At 43.7% G+C, this 15,777-nt stretch overlaps 1 protein-coding gene across 6 annotated transcripts in view; it reads left to right on the forward strand.

The window, feature by feature from the left end:
* sugct (succinyl-CoA:glutarate-CoA transferase) overlaps positions 1–15,777 on the forward strand; it is a 601,965-nt gene that overhangs the window by 212,349 nt on the left and 373,839 nt on the right. For 5 of the 6 annotated variants that reach the window (XR_010975076.1, XR_010975077.1, XM_068032236.1 and 2 more), the window contains exon 10: positions 13,261–13,332. The exons of the other annotated variant lie outside the window; for it this stretch is intronic. Coding sequence is in view for 3 of the 5 variants with exons in the window: in XM_068032236.1 (XP_067888337.1) it covers positions 13,261–13,332 (72 nt within the window). In the remaining 2 variants the exon portion in view is untranslated. The remainder of the gene's footprint in view (positions 1–13,260; positions 13,333–15,777) is intronic. 6 annotated transcript variants of the gene reach the window in all.

Raw genomic sequence — 15,777 nt, forward strand, 5'->3', positions numbered from 1 at the left:
GTTAATGAAAGCCAACACAGCATACGCCTTCTTAACAACCCTATCAACTTGGGTGGCAACTTTAAGCGATCTATGGGCATGGACCCCAAGATCCCTCTGTTCCTCCACACTACCAAGAATCCTGTCTTTAAGCCTGTATTCCGCATTCAAATTCGACCTTCCAAAATGAATCACTTCACACTTTTCCAGGTTGAACTCCATCTGCCACTTCTCAGCCCAGCTCTGCATCCTGTCAATGTCCCGTTGCAACCTACAACAGCCTTCCACACTATCCACAACTCCAGCAACCTTCGTGTCATCGGCAAACTTGCTAACCCAGCCTTCCACTTCCTCATCCAAGTCATTTATAAAAATCACAAAGAGCAGAGGTCCCAGAACAGATCCTTGTGGAACACCACTGGTCACCGAGCTCCATGCTGAATACTTTCCATCTACTACCACCCTCTGACTTCTATGGGCCAGCCAATTTTGTATCCAGACAGCCAACTTTCCCTGAATCCCATGCCTCCTTACTTTCTGAATGAGCCTACCATGGGGAACCTTATCAAATGCCTTGCTAAAATCCATATACACCACATCCACTGCTCTTCCTTTATCAATGTGTTTTGTCACATCTTCAAAGAATTCAATAAGGCTTGTGAGGCATGACCTGCCCCTCACAAAGCCATGCTGACTGTCTCTAATCAAACCATGCTTTTCCAAATAATCATAAATCCTGTCTCTCAGAATCCTCTCCAATATTTTGCCCACTACCGACGTAAGACTGACTGGTCTATAATTCCCAGGGTTATCCCTATTCCCTTTCTTGAACAAGGGAACAACATTTGCCACCCTCCAATCATCCGGTACTACTCCAGTGGACAGTGAAGACGCAAAGATCATCGCCAAAGGCGCAGCAATCTCTTCCCTCGCTTCCTGTAATATCCTTGGGTATATCCCGTCTGGCCCCGGGGACTTATCTGTCCTCATATCACTCAAAATTTCCAGCACATCCTCCCTCTTAACCTCAACCTGTTTGAGCATATCAGCCTGTTTCACGCTGTCCTCACAAACGACCAGGTCCCTCTCACTAGTGAATACTGAAGCAAAGTATTCATTTAGGACCTCCCCTACCTCCTCCGACTCCAGGCACAAGTTCCCTCCACTATCCCTGATCAGCCCTACCCTCACTCTGGCCATTCTCTTGTTCCTCACATAAGTGTAGAACGCCTTGGGATTTTCCTTAATCCTACCCGCCAAGACTTTTTCATGTCCCCTTCTAGCTCTCCGAAGTCCATTCTTCAGTTCCTTCCTGGCTACCTTGTAACCCTCTAGAGCCCTGTCTGATCCTTGCTTCCTCAACCTTAAGTAAGCTTCCTTCTTCCTCTTGACTAGCTGTTCCACATCTCTTGTCATCCAAGGTTCCTTCACCCTACCATCCCTTCCCTGCCTCATCGGGACAAACCTATCCAGCAGTCGCAGCAGGTGCTCCCTAAACAACCTCCACATTTCTGTCGTGCATTTCCCTGAGAACATCTGTTCCCAATTTATGCTCCCCAGTTCCTGCCTAATAGCATTGTAATTCCCCCTCCCCCAATTAAATATTTTCCCATCCCGTCTGCTCCTGTCCCTCTCCATGACTAAAGTAAAGGTCAGGGAGTTGTGATCACTATCACCGAAATGCTCTCCATCCGAGAGATCTGCCACCTGGCCTGGTTCGTTGCCAAGCACCAAGTCCAACATCGTCTCCCCTCTCATCAGCCTATCTACATATTGAGTCAGGAAACCTTCCTGGACACACCTGACAAAAACTGCTCCATCCAAACTATTTGCACTAAGGAGTTTCCAATCAATATTAGGGAAGTTGAAGTCACCCATGACAACAACCCTGTTACTTCTGCACCTTTCCAAAATCTGCCTCCCAATCTGTTCCTCCATGTCTCTGTTGCTATTGGGGGGTCTATAGAAAACTCCCAACAAAGTGACTGCTCCTTTCCTGTTTCTGACTTCCACCCATAATGACTCAGTAGACAAACCCTCCTCGACGACCTCCCTTTCTGCAGCTGTGATACTATCCCTGATTAACAATGCCACTCCCCCACCTCTTTTACCTCCCTCCCTATTCCTTTTGAAACATCTAAACCCCGGAACATCCAACATCCATTCCTGCCCCTGTGATATCCACGTCTCCGTAATGGCCACAACATCGTGGCTCCAAGTACTGATCCATGCTCTAAGTTCATCACCCTTATTCCTGACACTTCTTGCGTTAAAATAGACACACTTCAACCCATCATACTGGCTGCAACTTTGCCCTGTCAACTGTCTAACCTTCCTCACAGACTCTGCACTCGGTATCTGCCTGTTCAACAGCTACCCCATCCACTGATCCGTGGCTCTTCTTCAAAATAGTTTGCGGTATCTTTTATTTTATTTATTTATTTAGAGATACAGCACTGAAACAGACCCTTCGGCCCACTGAGTCTGTGCCGACCATCAACAACCCATTTATACTAATCCTACACTAATCCCATATTCCTACCACATCCCCTATTTTCCCCTACCACCTACCTATACTAGGGGCAATTTATAATGGCCAGTTTACCTATCAACCTGCAAGTCTTTAGCTGTGGAAGGAAACCAGAGCACCCGGCGGAAACCCATGCAGTCACAGGGAGAACTTGCAAACTCCGCACAGGCAGTACCCAGAATTGAACCCGGGTCGCTGAAGCTGAGGCTGCGGTGCTAACCACTGCGCCACTGTGCTGCCCTGATAGGGCAAGATGGTGCCTTGATTTAATGTCTCATCCTAAAAGACCTTTAACTCTGGATCTTCTTTTAACTGCTTAATGACTGTCCGCTTTGGAAGGAGAAGGTTGGTAGGAACTTTCGAAGGTTGAGAAGGCATAGCGTGCCTGCTGATGGAAAATTGAAACTGAGTCAGCCTTCATTGGCAGGCTTGGTGCTCTGGTACTGAGCCACACTGCTCCACAGTCCTCTGCAGCACTGCTGATGATTGACCAGCCAGCCTAGCTCCTTAATGGGGAAGGGAGGGATTGGCATGTCCCTTGGAACTGAGATTCTTCCCAGTTATCTCAAGACAAAGCATACAAGCCAGTGCCCTAATGGATATGGTGCTCCTGGATGGACTAGCAATGTGAAGATTACCAGCTCTCTGCTGTAAACTGAATGGTTAGAGCTCAGCAGTACCTTTCTGAATATTTTCTGAAAATATTCTGAACTCCAGAGATGAGGTAAAAGTCATTGCCCTTGACATCAAGGCAGCATTTGATCGAGTATGGCATCAAGGAGCCCTAGCAAAACTGGAGTCAATGGGGATCAGAGGGAAAACTCTCCGCTGGTTGCAGTCATTCCTAGCACAAAGGAAGATGGTTGTGGTTATTGGAGGTCATTAATCTCAGCTATAGGACATCGCTGCAAGAGTTCCTCAGGATAGTGTCCTAGGCCCAACCATCTTCAGCTGCTTCATCAATGACCTTCCCTCCATCATAAGGTCAGAAGTGGGATGTTTGCTGATGATTGCACAATGTTCAGTACCATTCGCGACTCCTCAGATACTGAAGCAGCCCATGTCCATGTGCAGCAAGACCTGGACAATTCCAGGCTTGGGCTGATAAGTGGCAAATAAAATTCGCACCATACAATTGCCAGGCAATGACCATCTCAAACAAGAGGGAATCTAACCATCTCCTCTTGACATTCAATGACATTACCATTGCTGAATCCCCCACTATCAACATCTTGAGGGTTACCATTGACGAGAAACAGAACTGGACCAGCTACATAAATGCTGTGGCTACAGGAGCAGGCCAGAGGCTGGGAATTCTGTGGCGAGTAACTCACCTCCTGTCTCCCCATTGCCTGTCCTATGGGGGGAAAATATAAAACCTAAATTGGTCAGATAGAAACTCTTGCTCTGTGGATTTGTCACCAGTTTGGGTTGGAGACACTTACGCATAATGATGGGTTCCCATGTGTGTCAGAAACCTGGCCATCCGAGAGAGGATCTGAAATCCTACCCTCTTCGTTTAGCAGAGTAGATGACAAATTAGCAAATTCTGAAGGATATTTAATTTCTTGCAATTTGTGGCAGTAGCTAAAGGTGCTTCATTTTAACCATCATCAATCCTAGGTAATTCATCTGTAAAAATAGAGGGCCTTTATGTTGAGCATTCCCCAAATATTGATTGCCTCAGAGCTTAGTGATAGGCTTGGAGAATTAAAGCCATGCTTGATTGTCAGCATACATATCTGATTGACAAAAGAAGCACTGGATTCTCATTGAAGAGAACTTGCTAATTGCTTATAAAGTATTTACTGTGGCTAAGGTATTGTAGGAATGTTCTTAAAATAAAATTGGTTCTAATTCTCATCTTTAATTGGTATGTTGCCATTTCTTCCTTTGTCAAAGTACTGACATTAAGATGATTATTTCATTCTATTCCTTCTGAAAAAGTGTGTTCTATAACGTGAAAATTCAGTGTATTAATAGAACTTAGCCAGGTCACCTAAAGGTTAACTTCCTGTTACAGGCAAGAATTAGGTCTTGGCTTTGTCTATGGAGCACTCTTACATGCTAATTTGAAATAATTTGAGCTGACGGACCAGAGCTTGCCAAAACAGAATCTCATTAAATATTGTTTTTGTGCACTTTGCCTTTTTATTTTCCCTTGTATATGGTTGAATAAGCTTGCTGTGTATAGAGACTGTATAAGATCAAGTAATTATGAATGAAATCTCTATTGCCGATTCAACATTCTTGGGCAAAGGATTGCATCCAAAAAAAGAAAAGGGAGCACTTTTTTTCAGAGTATGTTTCTGTATGAGTGAGATAATTTCTATTGGTCCCACTGTATTTGGCACAGGGAGAGGAAAGCAGTTTCTTTCCATCTCTTTAAAAGAAATGCTGCCACTCTTTTGTTGTCAGTACTGAGAGAGTCAGCACATTCATTGTTGCATTTTTCAATTGAGATCCAACGATGTAGAGTTAAATCAATGGGTTTGCCATATGTGTAAAGATAGCTGAAGCAGAAATTCTAATGAATGCAGTTTCAAAATTGGAAACAGCAAATTGTTTGGTAAAGTAATGCTATAAATACATTCTTCACGCTATCATCACAGTGTTTTGAGAGCATGTTGTTGAAATGATTTTGGAAAGATAAATAGAGTTTGAATTCTATTCTCAGTTGGCATTTCCATAAGAACATAAGCTGAGATTTTTAACTCGGGGTTGGAGGGGTTAAGGGATGGACGAGTGACCAGCTGCAATAGTCAAGCTAGTGTGATAGCCGGGCCATTTTAAATACTTGGTAGCATTACCATTTTCAAGGAGAGTCACCCAATATCAGAGGGAATGATGAGGAGGCTGGCAGGTGGGAGTGAGATTTTGGGTGGCAGGAGAACTTTGCCAAGGATCCCCTCAATTAAGCTTCATCGGTCGGTTTTCTGACAATTGTCATCAGCCAGGTTTGCAGTGGGTAACCCTTAACTCCTAGCAGCCGCACCTTTCAGCTCCAAAAACGTCAGGGAGCTTCGACTGTCACAGGTTGAAAGCATCATGGCAGCTGCCCGGGAATCTTGCGCACGCCAGAAGACATAGTTTGTTTGTGGTTCTGCACCAGTTGCAAATTGATGGAGTGGAAGCCTGTGGTTGACAGATATTTCTGGTTGATCTGTGGTTGTCTGTATTGCCACGCTTGTGCGATCGATGACGCGCTGTACCTTGGAAAACCAGCCAGAGACGCAAATCTGAGCACCTGCTCGTTCTGACTGGTGTCATCGCAGGCGAAGTTCACTTAATTGCTGGCTCCTGTCTTATGCATTTGTGAGACACCAACTGGGAGCTCCTGGATATGTCTCCAGTAACAGCCTGGAAGGGTCTGGAGGCAAAAATGTTGAGGGCAATGGTGACTTTGACAGTCACTGGTAATGCATGGCCATCAAGTCCACCAGGGAACAAGTCTTCTAGGAGGCTGGAGATGTCTGCCACCACCTGACATGGCAACCTCAGCCACCTGAAGCACTAAAATAAAAGCAAAATACTGCAGATGCTGGAAATCTGAAACAAAAAGTGCTGGAAATACTCAGCAGGTCTGGCAGCATCTGTAGAGAGAGAAGCAAAGTTAAGGTTTCAGGTCTGTGACTGGCCTTTTGTTTCATATTTTATTTTTAACCATGTGCCTGCTTTTCCTGTAGTCAGAGCTGCTCATTATTCCGCTATTAACAGTCTCTCTGGACTAATGCTTTGCCTTTCACCACAAGCATTAACACACGCTTTGCCTTTGTCCTAGGACAGCTTTGTTATTTAATATCTCCTGCCCGATCAAACACCTTCCCCATTGTTCTCTCCCCCACCCGCCTCCTCTTCACTTGCTTAAAACCTAATTCTTTTCTAACCTTTGCCCGTTCTGATGAAAGGTCACAGACCTGAAATGTTAACTTTGCTTCTCACTCCACAGATGCTGCCAGACCTGCTGAGTATTTCCAGCACTTTTTGTTTTTGTTCCACCTGAAGCACTGCTGTTCTGAAATGTGAAGGAAACACAGCCTCTGCCTGTAGACCCTGTGCTGCAGGTAGTGCCTCCTGTGAGCTGCACCCCTCTGCTCCTCCTCTCTCTGCTGTCCAGCTGAAGGTCTCTCTAAAGCAGGCTGCTGGTGCTGCTGCTGCTGGTAGTCATAGTGCTCCTTGTCCATGAGCCAATCTATGGGAGCCAAGGTGCCACCCATTCTGATGTGATTCGGAAAACCTCCAAAATGTAGAAAGTAAATCCTCAGCAAAAATACATTGAACAAACCCCTTCCCACTAGTATGTAGGAAAGCAGTTGTGTATTTATTGGGGTATTTCCATGAGTTTTAATCAGCCCTCTCAATTGCCGTTTTGTTCTTGCCTCGCTTTCAATGGTGGTTTCAAGAAAGCAGGGATATCCGTGAATGCAATGCTAAATTTAAAACTCTTGGAATATCGCTCAAATTGAGTGATTACCATCTATTATTAGGCAACCCACTTTTCTTGAGGGTGTTGTGTACAAGCAGCCTACTGTGCTTGAGTTAAAGGTGGAAGTGAGCGGGCTGGAACCGGCTTCCTGATACGCTCGCATTTTTCCCAGCTTTAAATCTCTGCCCCCCACTGCATTCAAACCCATACACTCCTCCAGTTAAAATTCCCCGCAGCTTCCCTGGGCACATTCAGCATTTCAGAACAGCTAATGTGGTCCCACTATTAAAGAAAGGTTGTAGAGATAAGCCAGGGAACTACAGACCAGTGAGTCTCACGTCAGTGGTAGGGAAACTATTGGAGAAAGTTCTGAAGGAGAGAATCTATCTCCACTTGGAGAGGCAAATTTTGATTAGGAATAGTCAGCATAGCTTTGTCAGAGGGAGGTCATGCCTAACAAATTTGATTGAATTTTTTGAGCATGTGACCAGGTGTGTAGATGAAGGTAGTGCAGTTGATGTAGTTTACATGGATTTCAGCAAAGCCTTTGACAAGGTCCCACATGGGAGACTTATCAAGAAAGCAAATGCACATGGGATACAGGGTAACTTGATAAGGTGGATTCAAAATTGGCTTAGCTGTAGGAGACAGAGAGTGATGACAGACGGCTGTTTTAGTGACTGGAAGCCAGTGTCCAGTAGCGTACCACAGGGATCTGTGCTGGGTCCCCTATCCTTTGTCATTTATATAAACGACATAGATGACTATGTGGGGGGTAGGATCAGTAAGTTTGTGGATGACACAAAGATTGGCCGAGTGGTTAACAGTGAGGTTGAGTGTCTTGGGTTACAGGAAGATATAGACGGGATGGTCAAATGGGCAGAAAAGTGGCAGATGGAATTTAACCCTGAAAAGTGTGAGGTGATACACTTTGGAAGGAGTAATGTGATACGGAAGTATTCAATGAATGGCCTGACACTGGGAAGTTCCGAGGAACAAAGGGACCTTGGCGTGTTTGTCCATAGATCTCTGAAGGCAGAAGGGCAGGTTAATACGGTGGTGAAAAAGGCATGTGGGACACTTGCCTTTATCAATCGAGGCATAGATTACAAAAGCAGGGAGGTCATGTTGGAGTTGTATAGAACTTTGGTAAGGCCACAGCTGGAGTACTGTGTGCAATTCTGGTCACCACATTATAGGAAGGATGTGATTGCACTGGAGGGGGTGCAGAGGCGATTCACCAGGATGTTGCCTGGGATGGAACATTTAAGCTATGAAGAGTGGTTGGATAGGCTTGGGTTGTTTTCGCTGGAGCAGAGAAGACTGAGGGGTGACCTGATTGAGGTGTACAAGATTATGAGGGGCATGGACAGGGTGGATAGGGAACAGCTGTTCCCCTTAGTTGAAGGGTCAGTTACGAGGGGACACAAGTTTAAGGTGAGGGGCAGGGGGATTTGAGGAAGAACTTTTTTTACCCAGAGGGTGGTGACGGTCTGGGATGCACTGCCTGGGAGGGTGGTAGAGGCGGGCTGCCTCACATCTTTTAAAAAGTACCTGGATGAGCACTTGGCACGTCATAACATTCAAGGATATGGGCCAAGTGCTGGCAAATGGGATTAGGTAGGCAGGTCAGGTGTCTTTAATGCATCGGTGCAGAATCGATTGGCCGAAGGGCCTCTTCTGCACTGTATTCTTCTGTGATTCTGTGAGTTGTGCAGCCTAATGTTAAAATAGTGTTTGAGTCCAAATTACATCATTGGACTCGAACTTCAGAATATGAGGTCAGTTTTGCATGTCTCTCAAAACCTGGGAGTTAGAAAAAAAAGCAGCTGACAGGTGTGCAGTACCAACAGGGAGATAAGTACACTGACCCTATTTTAACTTTCCACACTCCCTATTTGTGTCAAGAGCGATAGGGTTAAAATAAGGGCTTTGGCTTTGACCTCCTGTCTTCAGACGGCTTTAGGAAGATTGAAATATGGATTGTGTTAATACAAATCATGAATTGAGCCGCTGACTTGTATTAAACATATTATGCTCAGCAATCAACTGCAGTCCTTTTTCTCCTGAATTTAGGGTGAGCCATTCAGTATGATAGGAATTATCTTCCTTTAATAAATGCTTTTCTTTTTAATTTTGCAGTTAATAGTGGTTCTATTAGCTACATATATTTATATAATCATTATTTCGATTTACATTAGGCCTTATAGTTAAGTTTGAAAGGCTTTTTAAATGTTCTTGCATTTTTTAACTTTAGTTTTTTTCCTACAGTTAAGAAATATGCTGTTTCAAAACCATTTCAAAAACATTTTTAAAAAAAATTCCAACCTTGTGGATCCAAACTTAGTTAAGTTAAACACTCTTGTTGATTTTGCTGTCTGCCCATGTCTTAAAATGCTTTGGAGCTAATTTCTCTCTCACAGAAAGTCCCATAATGTAGGGACAGAGGACAAAGTGATTGTCCATGATTACCATCAAGCCTTCTCTCTCAGCTCCTGCAAATAGGATTCTTGTTGCATCGAGCTCACATGGCAAGTATTGTTCTAGGGAACATATGAGGGTCCTGCTGGGCTGTGAAGAAAGCTGTCTGAGTGGATACTTCCTCTCTACCCACAAGGTGATGACTCCACCATCTTTTCCTATGTTTGTTCCTTGGTTCTAATCCAGAGGTTAGTCTCGGATCACCTTCTCCACCACTGAATGTTCCAACACCACTCTAAAGAAAACAACACTACAGCATTCCTCTGACTGTACTTCCCTTGGCATTTGAACCTCTGCGCCCATATTGTTTCAGTTTGGTATTTCAGCTATGCCCCAGGGCAGAGGCTGATGCCAATGTACTGTGGAGGGTTTAGCTTTGGCATCGTGGTTCCAAGTATTTAAGAGCCAAGCCCGAAAGAATTTCAGCTCATTTAGCCTTCCAGGGTGCTTGGCAACAATGACTTATCAATTCTTTGTAGCTGAAGCTTCTTGGCGTGAAAGCATTCAGCACTGTTTAGCTGCTCGCTCTGAATATTCAAACTCAGAAACTCCATCTTTCACCCTTAGTCCCTTTTGCTCCAACAATGGATACTTCTAATGTTGGCTTGCACTTGGATTAAAATTTTCAGGATTCCCTTTCCTGAGAGAGTCTCCTCTCTGAAAGCAAGAAGAGTGAAGTTTAGGAGCAACATCCCAGTCCCTGCAGTAGGGAAAAAAAAATTCAGCACTTAACGTGGCTGCTATTGTGCAGTTAGCAGTGTCCCTGCTGAGTTAAGGACCCATACAGTGCAGTAGTACAAGATGAGCAGTAAATCCAAGTCATGAGCATTGTTTGATTCTGCAGCTCATACTGAATCTCACTTGAATCTTCCTGATTTCCCCAAAAGATGTCCAACCCCAGTCTTTTGCTTGAAATTCCAAATATTTTTCAACATAATACAAGCGTTGCGTACTATCAGACCATTTGAAGTTTTAGCCAATTCAGGGCTTGTAAATCTTCCTCAGGGACACGTGACAATGGCATACGTTTTTGCGGGAGGGTGTGAAATTATGATGGATTGTTGAAATCATACTTAAGTTCTTTATTTCACTTTGAAAATGTTATATTAATATTTGACATGCCAGTTATTTTCTCATTGTACACACATTCATTTGTGTTCTGTGCTATTTGGGACTTTCTACGATCTGAATATATGTTACCATTAACATATAGTATGGTGCTCACTCTTATTAATGATCCTAAACCATCACCTTTAATCATTTGTTATGGCTAGGTGGTAAGGAGTGTGGGTGGTTCCCACTGTTTGCCTCCCAACTGACCGCAGCAAGTGTTTTTGTTACTGTGGTTTTAATCCCTTTGTGTTTTATCTGTTAAATAAACAGACAACGCAGGTTTTTTGTAGGTTTAAAACAGAAGATTAACTGTTTGTTGAGCAATATTCATTCCTGAAATTGTCACAACCGGACCCACGCATGCATTCACTCTCTCTCCCGCACGTGCGCACACACACACATACACAAAAGAATAGATAGATAGAGAGAAAAAAGGAGTAAGTGGTTTCAAGTGAGGTACTTTTTTGTGGTTCACGGCAAATCTGTTGAATCTTCTCAGAGGTCAATTTCTCTTTTAAAGTTGCAGGCCTGGGTTGTTTGTAGATTTCTCCGGTGGTTGAGGCTTCAGTCTGGAGACAGCGATCACTTCTAGTTCTCTGCTGCATGAGTTGAAGTGTTGAATTCACAGTCGGACACCTTCTTTGGCTTTTTCTGGATCCCTCAGCTCTCAACTGGGCAGACTTTTGGGGATGTTGTTCTGATGTTCTCTGTCTCTCTCTCCAGAGAGCTTTTTTTTAAGGTCAAAAAATCCTCACATGTTGCCTCTGATGGGAGACACAGATAGCCCTCCCTGTGGCGACCAACAATGGCTCAGGATGTAGCTACTTCACACCTCTGTTTCAGAAGAACCTATTCAATTCAAAAATGTCTCTTGATGGATTCAGGATGGGTTTAATTGACACCTCTTAGCTTGGAATGTATCCTTTTGCTCTTAACAGTCAGTTTGATTATATAGGGCCCAGTCGTTTGACCTCCGGCAGCCATTTTTGCCACACATAGTCCAATTTTTTAAAGGAAAAGTCAATTTTTGTAACTCTTCAGTTTGCATTCTGCATTTTCAAACACTGTACTTCGTGTGAATATGACAAGTTTCTGGATATTTTATGGGCTGCATGCGGTGACACTGCTATTCTTGGCCAGAATGTAGATGAATGAATAATTCCCCATCAATCATGCCAGGAGACCTCACTGCTGTAGTGACTGAGATTGATTTTGCATACATAATTTATATGTAACTATCCTCCATTCACCTGTATTTTGCTGGAGAAATCACCCTGCTTTTATTGTCCTCCAAATAGCAAGAGAGATAGAGGAGCAAATCTGCAGGGAAATCACAGAGATGTGCCAGAAGTGGTGATATTGGGCGACTTTAATTACCCAAATTATCGATTGGGATAATGTTAGAGTAAAGGAAAGGAGGAGGCGTAATTTCTGAAATGTGTTCAGGAAAACTTCCTTGACCAGTAGGTTTCTGGTCCAACTAGGAATTAGACATACAAAAGCAAAATACTGCAGATGATGGAAATCTGAAATAAAAACAAAGTGCTGAAAATACTCAGCAGGTCTGGCAGCATCTGTGGAAAGAGAAACAGAGTTAAACTTTCAGACTGTGACCTTCCCTCAGAACACTGGGACAGTGGTGTTCCTCAAGGGTCAGTGCCAGGATCCTTGCTTTTTTGATATGTGGAAATGACTTGGAATACAGAATAAAATTTCAAAATTTACCAGTGATACCAAACTTGGAAGTGTGGCAAACAGTGAGGATGATGCCAATCGACTGCAACAAGATAGGCTAGCAGAATGGGCAGACAGGTGGCAGATGGAATTTAATGCAGAGAAGTCTGAGGTGATGCATTTTGGCAGAAAGGATAGAGAGCCAATATAGACTTAATGTCACACTTCTAAAGAGTGTGCAGGGACGGACAGACCTAGGGGTTCATGTGCATAGATCTTAGTTTGTGGCAGGGCATATTGAGAGAGTAATTTGCAAAGCATATATTGGGCTTCATAAATAGAGGTACTAAATATAAAAGCAGGGAAGTTATGTTGAATCTTTGTAAAGCTCTTGTTAGGCCACAGCTAGAGGATTGCATGTCACCACAGGATATGAAGGATGTGAGAGTCCTTGAGAGGGTGCAGAGGAGATTCACCAGAATGGGTCCAGGGATTTGTGGATATTGTTCTCCTTTGGGCAAAGGGGATTGTGGGAGATCTGATGGAGGTGTGCAAGATTATGACAGGTTTAGATAAGGTAGCCAAAAAATGCTGTTCCCATTAGCTGATGGTAGTACAAGGACGAGGGGACATATATTTAAGGTTTTGGACAAGAGGTACAGGGGGATGTGAGGAAGAACTTTTTTGCGCAGCCAGGGTAGTGGAAGTGGAGAAGATGAATGATTTCAAAAGGAAGTAGGATGGGAACTTTAGTGAAATAAAATTGTAGGGATACCTGGATAGAGCGAGTGAATGGGACTGACTGGATTGCTCTACAGAGAGCTGGCATGGATTTGATGGGCTGAATGGCCTCCCTCTGTGCCGTAATGGCTTGATGACTCTACAACTAAGTTGCTGCAGTTTTGGTCATGAGTTCTGTTTGTTGCTGTTCATAGAGATGCTTTTTAAATAGACACTGTAAATAAACTTTGTTGTAAAAATACACTGCTGTGTGTCCTGCAAGTCTCAACTTCAACTGCAAATATATATTGACTTCTTTAAACTTTCTATGTTGCAGGCTTTTAAGACTAAGGACAGCTACCTTGTGGTTGGGGCTGGAAATGATCAGCAATTTTCAGTTGTTTGCAAGGTAACTTGTTTTTTCTTTGAAATTGCATGAGCATAATTGGGAATAAGTTGTAAAGTCAACTGTTAATTTCTGTTTGTGTCCTCTGTGTAAAGCTACAGTCATCAGAAGTTGTTCACTGTGTCACTCTTGACCTGTCAGAGTATTATTTGTTTGTGAAAATTTTGTGTCTCAAGCTGTAGATTGTATCCAAGGGTGCATTCACACTGTAATTATGCCAGTACGAAGCAGTTTCTCTTCATGCTGATAGTTTAGTTGCAACATAAATGCAATCTAGATCCAAGTTCTGGGCCCGATCTGACTCCGGAGCGAAGTGGAGTGAGGCTCTTCTAGAGGAGGGCGTCTCACTCCATTTCATTTCAGAGTCAGTCCAGGCATTCACACCTGATTAACACTGTACAAGGTTGTTTTTAAACCTTTTCTTGAAACAAGCAAGTGCTTCATCCACACAGCAGTAGGCCTTTGTAAAAGTGGCAGTGGGTACATCATTGATGTAAAGGGAGCGGTAATTCAACCAACACCTTTTTCAAGCTGTTTCCAGCTTGTTAACCCTGATTTTGAAAAGTTAAAATCAACCCATGCAGGTTTAGTGTCAATGCAAGGCCAAATCTGCCTTGCAGTGGCACTAAACTTGTAGTGTGAGCGCTCCCTGAATCTGCAATCTCAGTAAAAAACTAACCAGAGTCTTCATGCTTGGTCAGAATGAAATGTGAAATACCCTAAAGATCCACAGATGAGTCGTGTATCCATTGGGATTGGTGGTAAGGCCCAGATAGGCACATGAGTGCCACCAATGTTGCCCTGTACTATAGATTGGAGTGGTGCACCTGCCTGCCGGTCAAAGTGCTGTGTCCTCTTGTGCTTCCTTTCACCTTCCCATGAGCAAAGTGATGAAAGATATCCCTGACAAAAAATCCATCAATCTCTGTCTTAAATATACTCAAAGACTGAGCATCCCTGGGGTAGACAATTCCAAAGATTCACAACCCTTTCAATGAAGAAATTTCTGCTCATTTCAGTCCTAAATGGCCGACCCCTTATCCTGAGACTGTGACCCGGTGTTCTCGATTCTGATACCTGTGGTAATGTCACTGAGCTAGTAATCCAGAGGCCCAGGCTTATGTCCTGGGAACACTGGTTCAAATTCCACCATGGCAGCTGGTGGAATTTAAATTCATTTAATAAAAATCTGGAATTGAAAAATAGCCTCAGTAATGGTGCCATGAAACTATCATCGATTGTTCTAAAAACTCATCTGGTACACGAATGTCTTTTAGGGAATAAAATCTGCCGACCTTACCTCATCTGGCCTACATGTGACTACAGATCCACAGAAATGTGGTTGACTCTTAACTGCCCTCTGAAATGGCATAGCAAGCTATTCAGTTGTCAAAGGCAATTCGGGATCGGCAACAAATGCTGGCTTGCCAGTGATGCCCACATCCCATGAAAGAATAAAAAAAAATTGATGTTATTGACATCAATGTTAGTGCCATGGAATAATCTGGTGATGTAGAAATTCAAGGCTACTATCCCATTCGTTTAGCCAGTTCTTGCTGATGTTGGAGGGTCTAACTCAAGGAAGTGCCATAACTCGATCTCTGTCTCCTTCATGAAGTCTAGGTCAGAAAAGCAGGTCCCCTCTGATGCAAATAGGTGGTTCTGCCTAGGTTTATCGCTCCAGTTCCTGGGGTAAGGACAAGTAAGAGTGGATTACCTCTTGATGAAAGAAGAATACTTAGAGGAATTACTTTTCTTAGATATTTGGTTGCTACAACTTGCAAATTGCAGCTTTTCTTTTTATTCTTTCATGGAATGCAGGTGTTGCCGGCAAGACCAGCATTTATTGCCCTTGAACTGCTAATAATACTGTGATTAGAAACCAAGGGCAGAAAAAAGTACAAAAAAATTGTAGAACAAAAGAGCTAAAGAAAAGCCACAATCCCTGCTCACCCGTTTGATGCTATTGGTGCATCTGTTCACACTACCAAAGCAGGTTGGCATCCTTCCATCTACGAAAGATGATGGACACACAGCAAGCAATCCATTTAGGTGGGGTGACTTCTCTTCCTGCACCTATGCTGATGGCTGTGAAGGTCAATCCTTGAGAGGCAGGTTCGACCACAAGTGATGCATGTGAAACTGCCAAGTGATGCTGTGAGTTCTTGTTTTTGACATTGGCGCCTGTTGCCAAGCTGCTGTAGCAGTGGAGTTGAAGTGGAGTTTTGGGCACCCCACTGGTCATCTGGCCCTAGCTACCTCATCATACAGAAGATCCTTGAGTATGCAACCGAAGCTAAAATACCAACTACCTTTGCAAAGTAAAGCATGGCTACCTGACCCGAACCCGAGCAGACCCAACGGCATGTTTCGGGGTCGGGTCAGGCTGAACGCGGGCACAGTGCTGCCTTGCTCAGGGAGGGAACTTCTGCACGATTCTGCAGGAAT

Source organism: Heterodontus francisci, chromosome 5 (genome assembly GCF_036365525.1).
Source record: "Heterodontus francisci isolate sHetFra1 chromosome 5, sHetFra1.hap1, whole genome shotgun sequence".
Taxonomy (NCBI): domain Eukaryota; kingdom Metazoa; phylum Chordata; class Chondrichthyes; order Heterodontiformes; family Heterodontidae; genus Heterodontus; species Heterodontus francisci.